Raw genomic sequence first — 21,087 nt, 5'->3', positions numbered from 1 at the left:
TGGGTAGTTTGCTTATAAAAGAGAATGCCTCGCTGGAATTTATCTGATGAAAATTAAACCATTAAACCTGCTCAAGTGAGAAAGGGTGGCCATCTGCCAGGTAAAAGCATAATCACCATTTAGAAGTGAGCCGTAGCTGCACTCTGGTCCACACAGGACAGCGTCTCCCGTGGAGAAAACACTTTCTGACTTCTGGTTTTTCTCGCTGTTTTCACAGAGCCTGAGCCCTTGTGAAGCCGGCAATGACAAGTCTGAATGGTCGCCATGCCGAGAAAACCCTTGAGATGCCAAAACCATCAGCCCCCAGAGTGCACGTGCAGAGGTCCGTGTCCCGAGACACTATCGCCATCCACTTCTCGGTGTCTGGGGAGGAGGAGGAGGAAGAGGAGGAGGAGTTCCGGGAGCTCCTGGAGGAGGGGCTGGACGACCAGAGCGTTGTAACGGGGCTCGAAGCCAAGGAGGACCTCTACCTGGAACCCGAGGGTGGCCATGACCCCGCCGGCGCCCAGCTCATCCTGGCGGATGGCCTGTCCGTGTCCCCCGCCGTGGTGCCCGTCTCCGAGAACACCGTAAAGCTGCTGGAGCCCCCTGCTCCGGCCGCACAAGTATTCGGTACAGTGCCACCGGCTCTGTCCCCGGGCTCGTCCTCGTCGGGGCCCTTAGCTAGCTCTCCCAGCGTGTCCTCCCTGTCTGAGCAGAAAACCAGTTCTTCCTCCCCGCTGTCCTCGCCTTCCCGGTCGCCCATCCTCTCATCCAGCGCCTCGTCCTCCACGCTTTCCAGCGCCAAACCCTTCCTGAGCCTCGTGAAGTCCCTGTCGACCGAGGTGGAGCCAAAAGAGTCCCCCCACCCGCCCCGGCACAGGCACTTGATGAAGACGTTAGTCAAGTCTCTGTCCACCGACACGTCCCGGCAGGAGTCCGACGCCGTGTCCTACAGGCCCCCCGACTCCAAGCTGAATTTACACCTGTTCAAGCAGTTCACGCAGCCGCGGAACACAGGTGGGGATTCCAAAACTGCACCCTCTTCCCCTCTGACGTCGCCTTCCGACACGCGCTCCTTTTTTAAAGTGCCCGAAATGGAGGCCAAGATCGAAGACACTAAGCGACGCCTCTCGGAAGTCATCTATGACCCTTTTCAGCTTTTCAGTAAAATTATAGGGGAAGAAAGTGGCAGCCACAGGCCCAAAGCCTTATCTTCAAGTGCTTCCGAGCTCTCCAATCTGTCCAGCCTGAACGGTCACTTGGAAAGTAATAACAACTACAGCATCAAAGAGGAGGAGTGTGACTCCGAGGGGGAGGGCGTGGGGAGCGACCCCGGCGTCCCCAGCAGCGACCACCCACAGTCCTCCGAGGAGCCTGCCAGAGAGGCGGAACAGAGGAGCTCCCAGGGGAGCGGGCTGAAGGAGGGAGGCCCGAAGACCGGCTCCCTGGTTCTTGAGAAATGCTCTCTGTCTGCCTTAGCGAGCAAAGAAGACGAAGAGTTTTGCGAACTGTACACTGAGGATTTTGACCTGGAACCGGAGGGGGAGAGTAAAGCTGAGAAGCTCCCAGAAGGTCCTCTCAAGCCAGAGGGGCTGGCAGACAATGGCCCAGCTCTGGAGAGTGACCACGAAGTGGACTCGGCCGCGCAGCAGCTGGAATTACCCGTCAAGACGCTGGGCTGCTTTGTCCTGTGCGTCTATGCGTACCTCATCCTCCCTCTCCCGCATTACGTGAGCGGACTCTTTCTGGGCATTGGCCTTGGATTCATGACTGCAGTCTGCCTGATTTGGTTTTTTACACCACCAAGTGCTCATAAACATCACAGATTACATAAACATCTACAACACTGGAACCCAAGGTCTCTGGATATCAAAGAACCTGAGATCCTGAAGGTAAGCCTCTCTGCAGCTGCTGGCTGGCAGCCAGCCTCATTGTAGATCTGACTGTATCCTTTCAGTTCACTGTCTCCACAAGTGTTTGCTCAAGCAGTGTTTCTAAAACTTTGGAATCTCCAGGCACCCAAAAGACTTGTTTGGTAAACCTCATTCTAGCTCCCGCTTTGCCAGTTCACCAGGTAGCTTCTCAAGGATCTCCATGGCTCTGGAGCTTTTCCAGTAGCATTTCCATTCGTTTCCATTTCGATCTCTCTCTGAATTTGCCAGGCATTTGCTGCCTACTGAGGATTCATGGTAGCTGAGTCTGTTAGGATTAAATATTCTTGAGGGTAGCGCTTCCCTGGTGGTCCAGCGGTTAAGACTGTGCTCCCAATGCAGGGTGCTTGGGTTCGATTCCTGGTTGGGGAATTACATCCTGTATATTACAGTGAAGACTTGGCACAGCCAGATAAATAAATAAATAATTAAAAAAATTTTTTGAGAACCTGGAGCAGGGTTAAAGACTCCTGAAATGCAAGAGAAGGGAAGGAGGAAGAGAAGACAGATTTTAATGTCAGGATTGGGCTGCGGCACGCTGCTCTGTGCACAGTGGGGCCTGGGCTTGAGAAGGAGGCATTACCTTTCTGTGCCTGTCGGATTTTAGGATTTGGACCTCCCGAGGGGTGCCTGAGGCAATTCGTTGGAAAGAAAATATTAGAACTTCCATTTGTATTTATTTCCACGTATTTTAAAAGTTTCTGGTGCTTCTATATGTTTCATAATATACACAACTGAAACCATAGCTGTAGCTTATATAGGTCATAAGTTAAGCACATATACATTTTTTTTGTATATATATTTTTTAATTTCAGTAAAATACACCTAACAAAATCTACCATCTTAACCATTTCTAAGTGTACAGGTCAGCAGTATTATGTTTAATATTCATTCACATTGTGTACAGCCATCATCACCATGTACCTCCATATCCTTTTCACCTTTTAAAACGGAAACTCTAAACCCATTAAACAGTAACCTCCTATTTTCCTGGCTATTGCCTAGCTCCTGGTAACCACCATTCTACTTCCTTGGTGGTGGTTGTTTTTTTTAATATTCTAAATATGTCATATTAGTGGAATCACACAGTATTTGTCTTTTTGCGACTGGCTTGTTTCACTTAGAATAACGTCCACAAGGTTCTTCCATGTTGTAGCATATTGAAAAATTTTATTCTTTTTTAAGGCTGCTATTGTATGTATATGCTAACCACATTTTGCTTATTTCTTCATCTGTTGATGGACACTTGGGTTGTTTCTACATTTTTGCTCTTGTGAGCAATGCTGCTATGATCGTAGGTGTACAAAGAGATGTTTGAGACCCTACTTTTGATTCCTTGGTTTATGTACCCAAAAGTGAAATCGCTGGATTGTATGGTAATTCTAGTTTTAATCTTTTGAGGAACTGCCGTACTATTTTCTACAGTGGCTGTACCATTTTACATTCTCACCAGTAGTGCACAAGGGTTCCAGTTTTTCCACATCCTTGCTGACACTTGTTATTTTCTGATTTTTTGATGATTCAAAACTTGTTTGGTTTCTTTCTTAACAGGTTTTTCCTTCTCTCTGTTTAAATGGGTGCACCAAAAAAGAGCACCATGGTCTCTATTTACTGCAAAACAAAAACCCCGCAAAACAAGGGGAAGAACTCTCAGAGCGCAAAATACTGTTTGTTCTGCTTTATTTTTTAATTTAATAACCTTTTCCCCTTATTTAAAAAAATGCATGATCAATGTTTAAAGATACAAAGAAAACCCTAAGGAAAAAATTATTCTTTATCACAGTAGTGGGAGGGAATTATAGTTAATACAATATATAATATATACATATATATATATTTGGTATATATCCTTGTTTTTTCCTACATTTCTGCAAATATGAGTACATATATCACACACGAACTCTTTTGTTTCAATGGGGTCATATACAGACATCTCATAGATATTATGGGTTCAGTTCTAGGCCACCACAATAAAACAAAATATTGCAATAAAGGAGTCAGATGAATTTTCAGTTTCCCAGTGCATGTAAAAGTTCCATTTACACTATACTGTCGTCTGTAAAGTGTGCAATAGCATTCTGTCTAAAGAAACAGTGTATGCACCTTAATTTAAAAATACTTCAGGAGGCTTCCCTGGTGGTCCAGTGGCAAAGACTCCCATGTTCCCAGAGCAGGAGGCCCAGGTTTGATCCCTGGTCAGGGAACTAGATCCTTCATGCTGCAACTAAGAGTTGGCACAACAACAAAAAAGATATGCAGTGCCGGAACTAAAGATGCCGCATGGTGCCACAAAGATTGAAGATCCCATGTGACTAAGACCCTGCGCAGCCAAATAAATAAAAATACTTCATTGCTCCCCACCTTTGTAAACCTACTGTACTTCCATAAAATATATATTTTTTAAAAAGTTATTACTGAAAAAATGTCAGCCATCAGCTGACAGCGCATGGCTGCCACAAACCATCAGTTTGTAAAACACACAACATCCGTGAAGCTCAGTTAAAGCAAAGCACGGTAAAATGAGGTATGCCTGTGTTCTGCAGTTCAACCTTTTTTTTCCCCCTTTCACATGGCAATATGTTATGAGAGTGTTTCTTTTTTAAGAGAAGCTGGTGCTCAGTCTTGAGGCTGTGACACACTGAAGTGTAGCATTCATGTAAGAAGTGGAGCAAAAGTGATCATTATGCTTGGTGGCTAAGCTTTTTCCATAAGGGTGGTGCCGCGTCTACCTGAATTACATGCCCTGTAAGTAAGTTAGTGCTAACTTTAGCAAAGAAAAATGCTGCTTACGTTGCTTCCAGTGCCTAATGACCGACTGCAGTATTCCGTTTAAACTGATTTGAGCTCTTAATTGTCTTGGGAAGATTTTAATTTTAATCCGTCGATCTTTAGTGCTGAGGCTGCAATTTACTAAGTTTTCTACTAATTAGTCAAGACTTTACTAACTACACAGAAAATGCCAAAGTTATGGCACAGTGTGGTTGCTTTGATCTGATAATGGAACAGTGAAGGCAGCACTATGAAGCTGAGCACCGACAGGGGGCCTGGCTGAATGTTGGGTATAGCATCTCATTTAATCCTCACCACAGCCCTCTTCAGTTAGGTAACGTGCTCATGAGGATGTGGATGCACAGAGAGGGTAAGTTACTCACCAAAGTCACACAGGGGGCCCAGGCAGGACTGAATTTTTTTTTTTTTTTAAGGAAGGTGTTTTACCCTTGGTCCCTGTGATAAATATATTTGGATTTTCCTTGCAGAGAACAAATACTTCAGTGCTATCATGGATTGACACCTGTAATTCAAGAAAATTGTACGTTGTAGCTTGAGGTCTTTTGTTTGGTGCACAGGGCTGTTTTTAGACATCTGGCTAAATACGTTCTCTATTTTTAAAGGGGCCGCTACCAAGAATTGGAAGGGTAGGATGTGTGTTGCAAGTTGGAAGATTTCAAATGCAACTGCGCTTTGGGCTTGATTAGTTTTACTGAGTAGGAAATCACAATCTGGGGAAGCATTTTAAAAAGATGACGCTTTAGGGACATCCCTGGTGGTCCAGTGGTTAAGAATCCACCTTGCAAGGCAGAGGACAAGGGTTCAATCCCTGGTCTGAGAACTAAGGTCCCACATGCCAAGGAGGAACTAAACCTGCATGCCATAATGAAAGATCCTGCAGGAAGGAATTTCCTGTGTGTCACAACTAAGACCTGACGCAGCCAAATAGGAACAAAAGAGACACTTTAAAACATTCAGCCGTGTTGACATTAAATTTAGGGCACAATGTCGTGATAAGAAAAGGATAGTATAATAGAGCCTAACTTTGAGCATCTATCCTCTGTTCCATTTTCTCATTGGACATTGTGCTTTCTGAATGAGGTAGGATAACATTTGCTGTTGTAACAAATTAGAAGTCTGCTCCTTGCCTTCTTAACAGTCCAGTGTGGGTGTTCCTGGCGGTGGATGGGGGCCCATGTTGGTTAGGAGCCCAAGTTCCTTCCATCCTGTGGCTCGGCAAACTTCTTAAAGAGCTAAATAGTAGATATTTACCCCAACGCCAGGTGGCGCAGTGGTTAAGAATCCACCTGCCAATCAAGTAGACGTAAGAGATCCTTGGGTTGGGAAGATCCCCCGGAGGAGGAAATGGCAACCCACTCCAGTATTCTTGCCTGGAAAATCCCACTGACAGAGGAGCCTGGGAGGCCACAGTCCATGGGGTTGCAAAGAGTTGGACATGCCTGAGCACACACACACACAGAGTAAATATTTTAGACTTTTGGCTCTGTTCCTGTTGCAACCCACTTAGCTCCTCATTGTAGCAGAAAAGGAGCTGTAGGCCATATGTAAATGAATGAGTGTGGCTGTGTTCCAAGAAAACTTCTTAGAAACAGGCCTTGGGCCCAGGTTGCTGACCCCCGCCCTAAGTTATTAGAGTTCCTTGCATCCAGCTGGCAGAAGGGGAAAGAGAAAGCAAAGAGAAGGTATACCTCCTTAAATGCCTGGACCCAGACGCGACACACATCACTTCCATTCACGTTCCGCTGGGGTGAGCTAGTTCCACTGGGGTGAGCTAGTCCCACAGGCCCTCCACAATGCCAGAGGCCCTGGGAAATCTAGGACTCCATGGGGCAGCTTCTTCTCTGCAGTGGTTCTACGGAAAGGGTGAAAGTGTTAGTCGCTGAGTCGTGTCCAGCTCATTGTGACCCTGTGGACTATATGGACTGTAGCGCACCAGGCTTCTCTGTTCATGGAATTCTCCAGGCAAGAATACTGGAGTTGGTTGCCATTTCTTTCTTCAGGGGATCTTCTCAACCCAGAAATGGAACCTGGGTCTCTTGTAGTACAGATTCTTTACATTCTGAGCCACCAGGGAAGCCCCTTCCCACTATGGAAAGAGATACCTAAATTTTGAAGTCACAGCTAGCCTTCTCTACCTCACTTTCATAGAACTTACCAGAGCTATAGTTGTCTGTTTACTGTCTGTCTTCCCCAGGACACCATAATCTTCATGAACGCACAGGCCGTGGCCATCTTGTTCATCACTGTGTCCTCAGCCCCTGACATGTACTAGACACATGTTAAGTAATTGTTGGGTGGATGGATGGATGGAAGGATGCATGGATGAATGAATGAGGTTTTAATCTGAAAATGTGGGCAGTAAGTTAATATTGACCCTGTCATCTCCCTAGGAAGTTGCTTTTTTAAAAAATCCCTGACACTTGCATTTTTTGGGAAAAATGTTTAGTCAAGCTTTGCGGGGGCTGATTCATGTTGATATATGGCAGAAACCAGCACAATATTGTAAAGCAATTATCCTCCAATTAAAAATAAATTTAAAAGATTTGAGGGACTTACCTGATGGTCCAGTGGCTAAGACTCCATGCTTCCAGTGCAGGGGACCCAGGTTTGATCCCTGGTCAGGGAGCTAGATCCTACATTCCCACATGTGGCAACTAAGACCTGGCACAGCCAAATACGTATTTTTTAAAAGAGATTTGATAAGAGTGATCTTTCAAGAAGATAAAAAATAATTACAATAAAAAGTACAGCTTACAGAGAGTTTTTTTCTTTTTCCTCAGCGTTGGAAAAGCCAGGATGGTCCATCTTTGACAGGGCTTGAAACTTGGTGTTTGCTGCTTAGAAATCGCCTGGCGGCAAGCCTGCTCTCCTCTTACCAGTGCTCATACGGCGAGTGCAAGGGGAGTAAGGAATGAGGAATGCATGCCAAGTCGAGCGTTGGGGAGATGGGGATGGTGGCGTGCTCTCGGTTTCCACTCCGCCTCCAGATGTGTGGCTTTTAAAGTGGTGCAGAAGACGGGCCTTGGTTTCTTTATAAAGCAGTTCTGTGAACCTGTTTCTAGTGGGAGTTGAAAGAGTCACTTTTTGAAAAATGGCTTGTGTAGGGGATTCATCAGCGGGTTTGTTTCCTGTGCATCTGATGCTATTTAGTTAGTTTTTATAAAGGACATGATGCAGTTCTTGAGGGCAGGTATGGAACATTTTTTAAGCATTCGGTAAGACAGGAGACTATAAAACATCATTCTGTGATACAATGTGCTAGTACAGAGGCCCAGCCCCTTGATCTGCAGACTGCCTGCTCTTCATCTGGAAGCCCCCAAACCCGTCAGGCAGGAAGCTTGGTGCTCGGGACTGTTTGAGGAGCCAGTGTGGTTTTAAACCTCTGACCCACAGAAGTTCTCATCGATGGGCCCAGGAAGTCCTTGCAGCCTGGACTGAGAGCCTGGTTTCTTTATTGGCTTCATAAACAATTCAAGGAACACTGCAGTTTTTCTTTGATGTGCCATCACATGACAAGGAAAGGGAGGAGAAAAGTAAAGCTTTTCTGTACTTTATCCAGGTGGTTTTATTATTCCAGCCACACTGCAGGCATTTGTATTTAAAAACGACACTGCAGCAGTGATGAGTATGTGGGATGGCGAGCCAAAAAGACTACTTTACAACCAAGCTGTAGCTGTTCTCAGAGACTGTTGTGGGGTTAGACCTCATGATACTCTGCCACCACCCACCCCAAGCCCCGCCAGTCAGCAGCTTTGCTGTCTAGACCAGAAGCAGTGGCGACAGAACTGTCACAATGTACACAGGATAATTCTCAGAACCTTCTCCAAGGCCTGCTTGTTCTTAATGATGGGAATTCACAGCTGATATGGAGCAGAGAATAGGAGGAAAAAGTTGCTACCTGCATTCATAATAAAGTGACATGTGGGGGACCTCCCTGTTGGTCCAGTGGCTAGGAGTCCACGCTCCCAATGCAGGGGGCTTGGGTTCGATTCCTGGTCAGGTAACTAGGTCCCACATACCGCAACTAAGAGTTCGCATGCTGCAGCTAAAAGATCTTGCATGCCGCAGCTAAAGATGCCACCTGCAGCTAAGAGCCAGCACAGCCGAATAAAATAAAACAAAGTGACATGTGAGCACATGAAAGCCGAGGAAGACCCAAATGTTAGGAGAAGCTAATGGGACTTACAAGCATGGAGGGCTGGGTAAGTTAGCTCCAGGTGGGGCCTTGTGCGTGCCACTGAGTCCAAGGGCATCATTGTGGGCGACACCCCTAGGCAGTAACCCTCCAGGAGTTTTACTTTGTGTGACTAGCTAGATACCCTGAACCAGGGGCCCTGGGAAAGAACGAGAGAATGAGGCATCTCATATTCGCACTTGGGATGTTTGCCTCGCTGAGTGTTCTTAAGCACGTTGGATGCTCTTTCTTCTCCAAGATTGTATTTGTCTCATGACCAAGAGTGTAGAGTCAGACTCCATAGCCTCAGGTTCCCCACCTGCATACTCTACCAACTGTGGATCAAAACTATCTGAATACAATTCCAGAAAGTTTCAAAAAGCAAAGCTTGAATTTGCTGCATGCGGGCAACCCACATGCCAGCAACTATTTACATTGTATTTCCAACTATTGACGTATCGTTAGCACTATTTTAGGTAAGATGATCCAGTGGCTAAGACTCCATGCTGCCAAGGCAGGGGGCCTGGGTTTGATCCCCGATCAGGGATCTAAAGCCCACATACTGCAACTAAAAAAAAAAAATCCTGCATGCTGCAACTAAGACCCAGTTCAGCTCAATTAATTGATTAAGTTTTTAAAAAGTTTCTGAGGAGGATGTGCATAGGTTACATGCAAATACCACACCATTTATATCAGGGGACTTGAGCATCTATGGATTTTGTTGTCTGCGGGGGTCTTAGAACCCTCGGTTGCTTAGGCACGATTATATTCAGTGACATTCTTGCACACAGAGTTTCCACATGTCCACGATGAGATGCTTCCTAAAGATTTTGAAAGGCTCTGGGTTTATGTCTGAGTGTATGACTCATGTAATTGTAAATTATATTCATGAGTAAAGTCTTTACCTCAGACTTATAAACCACCTGCAGAACCCAGCAGTAGGGTGTTGGTTTCCATAGTGATGACCTGTTTTAGAAAGATATGGCCTATAGGTTGACTAATACTACATTTACACCATTGCCAAATTCACACATTAATTTTGGAGAACCTTTTTTCCTTGGGTCATGTCACATTTAGATATTGTCACATTTAGATATTTAATAAGAGGTATGTTGCTGTTCAGTCGCTAAGTTGTGTCTGACTCTTTGCAACTCTATGGATTGCACACACCAGGCATCCCTGTCTTTCACTGTCTCCCAGAGTCTGCTCAAACACATGTCCGTTGAGTCAGTGATGCCATCCAACCATCTCATCCTCTGTTGTCCCCTTCTCCTTTTGCCTTCGATCTTTCCCAGCATCAGGGTCTTTTCCAATGAGCTGCTGCTTCTCATCAGGTGGCCGAAGTGTTGGAGCTTCAGCATCAGTCCTTCCAGTGAATATTTAGGATTGATTTCTTTTAGGATTGACTGGTTTGATCTCCTTGCAGTCCAGGGGACTCTGCAGTCTTCTCCAATACCAGAGTTCAAAAGCATCAATTCTATTAAGAGGGATAGGTTTTTATAATTGTGTTCCCTAAATACAGGCTGTGATTTTGACATAAAAAAGAATACTTTTGTAGGGAGAACATTATCAATTTTGGGAAGAAATTCTAACTTGTAACTTTAATCTCAATTTCATGCAATTCTTTCTTTTAAGAAATTAGAGTGAGCAAACCTTACGGCAAAAACAACGTCATTACATTCAGCCGAAAGAGACTCACTCGTTGCATACAGCCAGAAAAGGTTGCTCTTGGTTGGTCTCTTGGAATTCTCAGTACAATGAGTACAAGAAATTAAAAAAAAAAAATTATTTTTTCCACATTGTACCTAACTGAAAATACCCTGCCCCTGAAATATGTCACTTACATTTTTCTGTCTGGCTTTTATAATCACGGCTATTTCCCAGTGCCCTTGTTGCTAGGAGAGTTGGTCAGGTGAGGTGTCTCAGTGCAGACTGTCTCACTTACCCCGTGTTTTGAGTTGGTTGGAGAAGCTGTGTGGAAAATGCCTCTTGATTGCATAGGAACAGTGGCAAGGATGTCAGGCTACCCTGGAATGATTTTTTTTTCATCTTCTTAATGTCTTATTGTAGGAAATTTCAAGTATACTCAAAAGTAGAGGGAAAAGTATAATGGATCCCCCTGAATCCAACACTCAGCGTCAATAATTATCAACATTCTGCCAGTTTTCCTTTTCACCTATTAACTTATGGCATGGCTAAACCATAATTCTGGTCCACCTACATGTAACTACAGTTTGTAGCATTACTTACTTGGGAAAATGCATCCTGAATTCCTGCTCGGTACTGGCGGACCATCCTTTATGGTTTTGTTCCAGGTGTCATCTAGGAATGAGCAGAGAGGCATGGGCATTATGAGTCTGAGGTTTCTCAAATCATGCCTTTTTTTATTTTTTAGAAGAGTAAGGTTGCAATGGTACCCCACTCCAGTACTCTTGCCTGGAGAATCCCACGGATGGAGGAGCCTGGTGGGCTACAGTCCATGGGGTCGCTGAGAGTCGGACGCGACTGAGCGACTTCACTCTCACTTTTCACTTTCATGCATTGGAGAAGGAAATGGCACCCCACTCCAGTGTTCTTGCCTGGAGAATCCCAGGGACGGAGGAGCCTGGTGGGCTACAGTCCATGGGGTCGCTAAGAGGTGACTGACGCAACTTAGCAACAGCAAAGATGTTAACCATGAAAAAATATCAATGCTAGACATATTTTCCTGTCCAAATTTTATGTGTCACGTAAAGGAAGATACAAAACCCATCGAAGATTGCTCTTACTGTGCAATAATTAGCCTTTAAGAGCTAGCTTTTTGCCATTCCCCCCAAAAGCAAGAGATTATAGGCAGGCTAGCCCCAGCATATGAGCATGCTGGCCTCTTGGTGCCCCAGTGGCCCCTGTGAACTCTGTTTCATTCTGTCTCTGCATTCAGTATTCTCCAAAATATGTTGCTGAAGACACAGTCCAAGAAGAAAATATTACAGTTTCTATTTGCATATGTATTTTTATTCTTTATCTGTAATAAAGTAAATAAGCTTTCCTAATATTTAACGTGCAAATGGCCACTTGTTGACCTTTGGTCAATATCCTTGGAAATTACCAAGAAGACTGTTTGAAATATGGATTTACATCCATTATCATTAACAGTGAGCCTCACCCTAAAGTGTATATATTGAGCCTTGATGTGTCACCTGAAGATAGTACAAAGCTGTTAGAAAGCAATAACTAAGTTAGTAAAAAGGCTAATTATTAAATATTTCATTTTTTGCTCTTTATTGCTGATTTTAATTTTTATAAAAGCTGTATTTTATAAAAGTTGTATTAGAACATGTATGTATTGATAGTTTACAAGTAAATGTATATACTGTGAGTATTCTCAAAAAAATTTAACTGATAGGATGTGTGAGCTAAAGCTGATTTACTAATTTATTTGCTTGCTAATCTGTTTTATAATTTCAACACTTGTTAATATGACTTAATGTTTATTGTGTATTGACATAAATCAGACCTTGATTATTTCATTGGTTCATCTGATATTCAGTGTTATTTTTCTAATGTACATGGTTGTTATCTCCTACCTGTAGCCCTGTCTGCCAGTGCAGATACCTGAATTTGCAAGCTGCCCCAAAAGATAGGAAAAACTAGGGTGACAGCCATTCTCCCAGGCTGAGACTGTGGCTTTAACCCTGACTCCAGTGCGTCTGGTGACACTGCCTTGAAAGTGACCTTGAAGCCAGCAATCAGAGGATGCGGACAGTATTGATGCTGGTGCTTTCCTCCCTTAATGGACTTTTAATTTTTTTTAAGTTAGTGTCTTCAAGCAGCATTTATTTTGAATGTTTTTTTGCTTGAGCCTGTCATTCATAGTGTGAGTTCTGTGTCCATAGTAGGTCTATCCGTCTTTTGTGGGTAAAATCAGATTAGCATCTAAAGTTTAGCAGACTGTTCCTGCCATATTCTCTAAGTCCATGATCTATGATATTCCGTTTTAACTGATGACTCTGGTTGTAAACCATTAATACATCGAAAAGGGTTGGAGCCTGGCAAAGTGAAAATCCTGCTTATGTTTTAGTCTGGGGGACTAAAGAAAAATAGCCACATTTTTGTGTGCTTCAGAGATGATTTCAGCGGCAGGGACCTCCGGTCCTGGCTCTGTTCTTATGTTTAGGGTTTGCTCCTTCTCTGAAAGGCAAGATGAAGGAATGACTCAGGGGCAGGCAGCCTTGCGGCCAGCACAGCTGTGTGACAGCGGGATGTTGGCCCAGGCACTCCACACACTGAAGACAGAAATCCCCATTGCTTCTTCAGGCCAAAGCTCTGGTGCATTTCTCTGGTCAGCTCAACATCAAGCTGACGAAGAGAGCACTGGCCTTGACCTCCTGATTGGCGCTGTAACTGAAAGTGAGCACAGTAGTAGTTCTTCCAGAGTTTATTATTTTGCAAAAGGTTAATTGTAGCTTTTAATCTTCTCAAGTATTAAATGAGCCCCTTTATAGATTGTGGTTTGTACTTGCAGCCAGTCACAGCTTATGAATCCAGCAGAGAGTTGAAGAGAAACCCCTGACCTTTTACAACTGGGATCACAGGACTAGTCTGTGGGCCATACAGCTGCAGACCAGCTGACTGTAGTCATTGTCCCCCCCAGCGGCCAGCCCTGTGTCTCCATGCTGACACTGCCAGCGTCAGAAAAAAACAAGGCTTGTCTAAGACTCTCTAGTGTGGGTTGGGAGTGTCTCTGAGTTCTTTGCATGCATGCATGGTAAGTCGCTTCAGTCATGTCCGACTCCTTGTGGCCCCACAGACAGCAGCCCAGCAGGCTCCGCTGTCCACAGGATTCTCTAGGCAAGCATACTGGAGTGGGTTGCCATTTCCTTCTCCACTGAGAAGTTCTTTAGTTGAGCTGTTGAAATGGAATGAGTTACTAACTGTATCTGTTTCCCTTTATTCCCACCCCCGTGTCCCATAACAAAACAAAGTTGGAGAAAGATCTTACTTGGTAAGCAGTTCAGGGTTCAGAACTTTAGAAGAGCTGAGCAGCAGACAGTTGGTCACTATATGGGGAACATGATGAAGGCCCTGGAATTGCTGTGCTGCTCATGAGATTGGATATTTGGCAGCTTTGGTCTGGAAAGTCTATGTATATAGCTTCATCCAGGGAGTAGGTCAGGCCCCAGGAAAAAGTTAGCTGATTGCTGGTATCAGAAGGCAGTCTTGGGACTTCTGGTGGTGCAGTGGTTAAGACTCCATATGTCCATTACAGGGGATGCAGTTTCAATCTTTGGTCAGGGAACTAAGATCCCACATGCCACACGGTGAGGCCAAAAAAAGTAAAAATTAAAAAAAGAAAAAAATATCATATTTTGGGACTTTTCTGGTGGTCCAATGGTTAAGACTCTGAGCTTCCACTATAAGTGGGTGTAGGTTTAATCCCTGGTCAGGGAACTAAGATCCTATATGCCACACACACGAAAGCAGCAGTCGGAGTTTGTACTGGGTAACTGCTTTCTGCATGGGCAGCCTGGATTCAGGTTAGTAGGAGTGCGTTCAGGGGCAGAACAGGGAAGAGGAGAGTGATAGTGCCCGGCCACCTGTTGACCCGGGCCTCCCAACGGCCAGTCTGCATCCTGGATGCCTGACAGTGTGGATCAAGTAGCAGCTCATGTGATTCTCTTGGGGTTTCCTATCAAAGCTTGTGGTGTTCCAGAGAGCCCTCCATGGGAGTGGGGACATCTGGGCTCCAGTCACAGCACTGCTTTCTCTAATAAGTATTAGAAAGTGTTAGGTGCTCAGTCGTGTCCGACTCTTCGCAACCCCATGGACTGTAGCCCTCCAGGCTCCTCTGTCTGTGGAATTCTCCACACAAGAATACTGCAGTGGGTTGCCATTCCCTTCTCCAGGGGATCTTCCTGACCCAGGGATCAAACCCGGGTCTCCTGCGTTGCAGGCAGAATCTTTACCATCTGAGCCACCAGGGAAGTGGCTAACAGTGACCAAGTCTTCTACTTCAAAGTAGACCCTGCAGCCCCTGCGCTTAGTAGGATCTCAGCTCATTCCTTTGCTTCTCTCCACCTGAGCAGCCACAACTGTGCCTACAGGCTATGACGGGCACACCAACCTGTCCTGCTTACTTGTGCTTTACAGATTTTATTCAGTGCTCATAGCCACCCTCTGAATTAGGCTGCATTTATGCAGTCAGTCGACAAACGTTTGTTAACTGTGATTGTCTTGTGGAGACTTTAGTTAAGTAAACCAGGCAGTAGTGAATGAAGGATAAAGGTAACAAAGAACAGAGTTTAGGGAATCTGGGAAGCTCTCTGGGAAAAGTGATATTTTTTCCATGATCCAGGGGTCGGGCAGATGTTAGCCAGGCTGAAGGTGGGGTTGTGCCGTGGAGATGGGTTAGGAGCCCAGACCTCAAAGGCAGACAGACTTGGTTTAAGTCCCAGATTTGCCACTCCACAGACCGCTTTAAAAAAAAGAAAAACCCACTGTCTAAGCAACTCACTTAACCTGCCTCACCCTTTCCTTACCTGCAAATTCTTAGGGAATTGGCAGAAGGAGATAATTCATGGGAAGGCCAGGATCATAATGTGAACTGAAATGCCAGCTTTTATAATGAATACTAATATTAGCCTTTTAAACATCATATGTGTATGATTTGTTCCTTTTCTACATGCGGACTGTACCTCAGTAAAGTACTGTTGGGACTTGGCTGGTGATCCATTGGCTCAGACTCCAAGCTCCTAGTGCAGGGGGCCTGAGTTCAATTCCTGGTCGGGGAACTAGATCCCACATGCCCCAGCTGTAGATCTCAAATGCCACGACTAAGACCTGGCACAGCTAAATAAATAAATATTTTAAAAATGAATATATATATATATATATATATTTTTGAATATATATTTTTTAAAAAATTAAGTACTGTTAGTGTGGAGAAAGTCATTCTGGCATGAGCCTAGTGGGAGGTGGGGACAAGGGAGGCATGAAGCCAGGAAGATATGCCAGACCCTTTTACAGGTGAGAAGCTGAGGGTCTGAGGCTAAGCATCCTCTAGCCAGGCAGTCAGTGATCAATCCAGGATCAGAACCTAACTGTGTCACACTTAGTGGTTCTGCTGATGGATGTGAGTTGGTTTCCATGCCTGTGTTTGGACCAGCAGCTTTCATAACATCAAGTAAAATCAAGGACCCAGACTCACTGAAGCTAACAAACGATCATTCACAGCAGACATGCAGTTCAAATCCTGATTTGTGGGTTGTATTTATTCGGTTTTGGCAGCTGTGGACCTTAACCTCCGATATATTTTTAACACGAAGAGAATGGTAGTGCCGGAAGGAGGAAATATGAAGATAAAAGAGAAGGAGAAACCACAGGTGCCTTTGTACTTGGAGCACAGCCTCGGGTGATTGTGAAAGGATGGGGGTTGGGAGAAGGAGGGTCAGGCCCGCCCCAGTCCTAACTGGAAGAGGGAGTTGGCAGCCCCTCCGCTTTGGGTAAGCGTCTCCTGGACTCTCTCCCTGGGCCTCCCCCTGCCTCTCCCTGACATCCCTTCTAGTGGGGTGGACAGAGTCCTGTGGCTTTGGGGACTTGAAACTGCCCCACATTCCTCAGAATCAGGCTGTTCCAGTGTTCCTGCAGCTTGGCGGGTGGCGGAGGGTGGTCTGTCCCTGTCAGAGCCATCAGCGAAGGACAACCACGTCTCCCCTGAGAGCTGTGGCCACATGGGCGACACAGGCCGTGGCCCAGGGGAACTCTGTAGAGCCTCAAGTGGAGGCTCAAGCGGCTGCATCAGAAGCCTGGCTTTGTGGCCAAAACCAGTCCCCGAAGCACCTGGAAACACGGTTGCTCTCATTAACCAAATAGAAGAAGAAGGAGCAGAGACTGAGCAGCTGTTTGTTAGGGTAGTGCAGAGTGGTGGCTCTTCGCCTGAGCAAGCCTGTGAGCATGCCTGTGTCTTATCTTTCCTACTAAAAGTCAAAGGAATAAGTTAAAAATGTTACGTAAGTTTGTTCACAAGTTGAGTATCTTTTAATGGTCTTATAGAACTTCATGAGCTTTTAAACACTTTAGCCTGTTAGCTAGATTACTTTTGTTTTTATTCCTGAGTTTTTAGTATTTGATGTTAGCTTTTTAAAGGGGTTTTGAATTTCTAAAATAGCATGGTTCATCTGGAGATGACTTAAGAGTATCTTCTCATTTAATAATGTAAAGCACCTACTAACATACAGCATAAACCTGCATGTATGGAAGTATCCGTAAGCGGAAAGAGGAGGGTTTTGACCATTCTGGTTGAGCCCAGCGCCTAGGTTTAAAAAGCTGGAACCCCAGAACTGGGCCTGGGCTGTCTAATAGAGTAGCCACCCGCCATGTGTGGCCACTGAGCACTGAACTGTAGCTATTCTGAACTGAGATGTTCTCGAAGTGTAAAATACACACTGGATTTTGAAGACTTAATACAAAACAAAGAATGTTTAGTACAGTATTTACTAGAGTTCTCTTAGTACAAACAAAAGCCTTTTAAAATAATTTTTAATATTTATTACATGTTGAAATGATCATTTGGGGGCTTCCCTGATGGTCCAGTGGCTAAGACTCCACACTCCCAATGCTAGGAGCCCCAGTTCAATCCCTGATCACGGATCTCACGTGATGCAAGGAAGATACCATGTGACGAAACTGAGACCAAATAAATAAATATTTTAAAAAGAAATGATAATTGGTTATGTTGGGTTAGTAAAATAGATTGTTAAAATTAATTTCGCCTGCTTTTTTCTCTTTTGGTGTGCCTACTAGCCAGTTTAAAATTACATGTTTCCATGATGCGCGTTTATGGCTCACGTTGTATTTCCATTAGATAGTGAGTGCTTCCCTGGATAATTTTCTGACTTAGGAAAGAAGAAATGAAAGCAATTGGAGAGAAAGTGAAAGTCGCTCAGTTGTGTCTGACCCTTTACAACACCATGGACTATATAGTCCATGAAATTCTCCAGGCCAGAATACTGGAATGGGTAGCCTTTCCCTTCTCTAGGGGATCTTCCCAACCCAGGGGTCGAACCCAGGTCTCTTGCATTGCAGGCAGATTCTTTATCAGCTGAGCCACCAGGTAAGCCCAATTGGAGAAAAACAATCAAATCTTTTATTCTTAAATTTCTCTTATTCATAAATAGCCTGTTTAGACTTAGGAGTTTCAAAAAGGGAAAATTCTTTACACTCTTTCTCAGAGACTGTCCTATATTTGAGATAACTTCACAGTATAATGCTTGTCTTTTTTCCTTTCATACTTTTGGTCTGGTAACTAACTGGATGGTAACTATAAGGCTGGGGCTTTTATTAAAAATTTCAGAACCATGTTCATGCTGTTGGCCTTTTATATGTCTAGTATAATCTTACATAACCAGAAACTAATAAAAAGTCTTTTATATGGAGATAGGTGTGTTAGTCACTCAGTTGTGTCTGAGTCTCTGTGACCCTATGGACTGTTCTGTCCATAGGATTCTCAAGGCAAGAATACTGGGGTGGGTTGCCTTTTCCTTCTCTGTTTATATGGAGATATTATTGCAAAAATGTTTGTATATCAAATTACGATGATCAGGGACTTCCCTGGCAGTCCAGTGCTTAAGACTCGCCTTCTAGTGCAGGGGGGTGCGGGCTTGATCCCTGGTCCGGGAGCTTAGTTCCTCATGCCTCATGGCCAAAAAAACCAAAACTTAAAACAGAAGCAATATTGTAATGAATTCAGTACTTAAGAAAAAGCAATCCCAGGTGAGGACCATGTGGCCAAACGGCTCATAAATGACACTGATAGCAAGTCGCCATTTTAGTTTCCTAGTCCTTCCTTGACCATTAGACCTTAAGCACCAGCCCATCCTTCCCTCCTCCCGTGGATTCTTCTTGGTTTTAGTAACATAACAAATAAACATAACCTGGCCTTGAGCATGGCTCTGAAGCAGCCCAGAAAAATCAGATCTGCTTCAACTTTTCTATTAATCTAGTTGCCTTTAGGAATTTAAGCGTAAGAAAGTATTATATGTAAGAAAGTATTTCTTATGTGTAAGAAAGTATTTTCTGCAACCAAATTGGATAAAAAAGAAAAGTATGGATCATATGTTAAGATATCTTTAGTGAAGAAGGTTTGTGTTTGAAAAGACAAATCAATACACTTATAGAAAACTCTACCCAACAATAGCAGAAAGCATATTTTTTATAGTGTCCATGAACCAGTCCCCAGATAGAAAATATTCTATCATAAAACAAACCTTAACAAGTTTAAAAGAACTGAAATTACACAAAGCACATTCTCTGATTCTAATGGAAAAAAACTAGAAATCAATAATAGAAAAATTTCTGAGAAATTCCCAGATATTTGGAAATTAACAACATACTTCTGATTAGCCATGTGTCCAAAGATAGTCACAAGGGAAAGTAGAAAATATTTTTAATTGAATGAAATTGAAAATATAGCAAATCCAGAATTAGAGCTGACAGTGCTTAGAGAGAAATTAATAGTATTAAATGATTATATTAGAAAGGAATTATCTGTATCAGGACTGAAGGAGAGAGCATCACTTCAGACTCTATAGTAATTAAAAGAATAACAGAGAAATACTACAAATAACGTTATGCCCAGAAGCTGGATAACTTAATGAAATAGACAAATTTCCTTATAAAGTATCAAAGCTCACTCAAGAAGAAATAGATAACCTGCATAGTCCAATAGTAACTAAAGAAATTGAATTCATATTTAAAACCTTTCTATAAAGAAAACGAGACCTACATGGCTTCCATAGCAAGTTTACCAAACCTTTAAGGAAGAAATGTTATTTCTATACAAACTCTTCCAGAAAATAGAAGGAACACTTCTCAACTCATTTTATGAGGCTGCTGCTGCTGTTGCTAAGTCGCTTCAGTCGTGCCCAACTCTGTGCGACCCCATAGACGGCAGCCCACCAGGCTCCCCCATCCCCGGGATTCTCCAGGCAAGGACACTGGAGTGGGTTACCATTTCCTCCTCCAATGCATGAAAGTGAAAAGTGAAAGTGAAGTCGCTCAGTCGTGTCCGACTCTTAGCGACCCCATGGACTGCAGCCCACCAGGCTCCTCCGTCCATAGGGTTTTCCAGGCAAGAGTACTGGAGTGGGGTGCCATTGCTAGATAACACCAAAAGATATTGCAAAAAAAAACCCTTCCCTCATGCACTGGGACAAATGGACAAAAAAAAACCCTTCCCTCATGCACTGGGACAAATGGACCAGCAAACCGAATTCAACAATGTTTAAATAGCATAGGAGTTGTGTTGTGCTGGTAAACTGGCTCCCCAGTTGGTGGGGGAAACCCTCTTTGTATGGATTTCCATGGTGTAAATCTCCCACCATGACCAATTGGCAAGTTACCAGCATAAGGTCCCTGAACGTGGAGTTGGGAAAAGATGTGTGGAATCAGCTCTCGTGAGCTGGTATAATCCAACTAAAGCACATCATGATCCATACATAATTTTCCCAAGAATGCAAGCTGTTCAACATTCAAAAATCAGTGAATGGACTTCACCATAATAATAGACTGAAGAAAAAGACAAACTGTGAACCAAAAATTGCATTAAGTTCTGTCCTAAGCGAAATAAGCCCACCCAAGCTGATGCTCTGAGAGTCCACTGCACTTCAGACCTTCCAGTGCTGCTGTTTCGCCTGTCCCCTTTATTTTTGCATCATTGCTTGGATCATTGCCCTTTCTTTTCAAACACCTAGATTATACCCTCTTCCCATGGCCACTGCTTGCTTGCTCATCCAGCATTTTTTAAATAGATGCAATGACTCATTGGGAGGATGGAGAAATACTCCTAGCTCATGCAAAAGATCTGAAGTGTATAAATCTATATAATTGGCTCTTAAATTTCATACACACACACCCAATGACAAAGAAGTATATCTGTCTGTTTTTATTTCCAATCATGTGCTCAGGATACTCTTTGTGAGGACTTTTTTAAATGGTTACTCTAGTGGGGTCGTGGAATGGTGAAATGACTGATTGTTCTCTCCTGTTTTGGGAGTACCTTTGTGTCAAGAATCTTGTTCTTTTAAAAATCTGTGTATCAACTCCTGACACACTACTTGGCATGTAGATTCAGTGAATATTTTGATGAATGGATGAAAGAATGAAACAGAATTTTGAGAATCCCTCACTTGCCAAGGATCTCAATTCAAGATTTTAGTGTGAGACTCAAATATT

At 43.8% G+C, this 21,087-nt stretch overlaps 1 protein-coding gene across 1 annotated transcript in view; it reads left to right on the top strand.

The window, feature by feature from the left end:
* TEX2 (testis expressed 2) overlaps positions 1-21,087 on the top strand; it is a 110,693-nt gene that overhangs the window by 42,316 nt on the left and 47,290 nt on the right. Inside the window, exon 2 of the mRNA XM_068976833.1 lies at positions 218-1,874. Within this exon, the coding sequence (XP_068832934.1) occupies positions 243-1,874 (1,632 nt within the window). The 5' untranslated portion in view covers positions 218-242. The remainder of the gene's footprint in view (positions 1-217; positions 1,875-21,087) is intronic.

The sequence above is a fragment of the Capricornis sumatraensis genome, chromosome 8, assembly GCF_032405125.1.
Source record: "Capricornis sumatraensis isolate serow.1 chromosome 8, serow.2, whole genome shotgun sequence".
NCBI classification, from domain to species: Eukaryota; Metazoa; Chordata; class Mammalia; order Artiodactyla; family Bovidae; genus Capricornis; species Capricornis sumatraensis.
The sequence above is the reverse complement of the archived record's forward strand: the minus strand, read 5'-3'. Positions and strand labels throughout refer to the sequence as shown.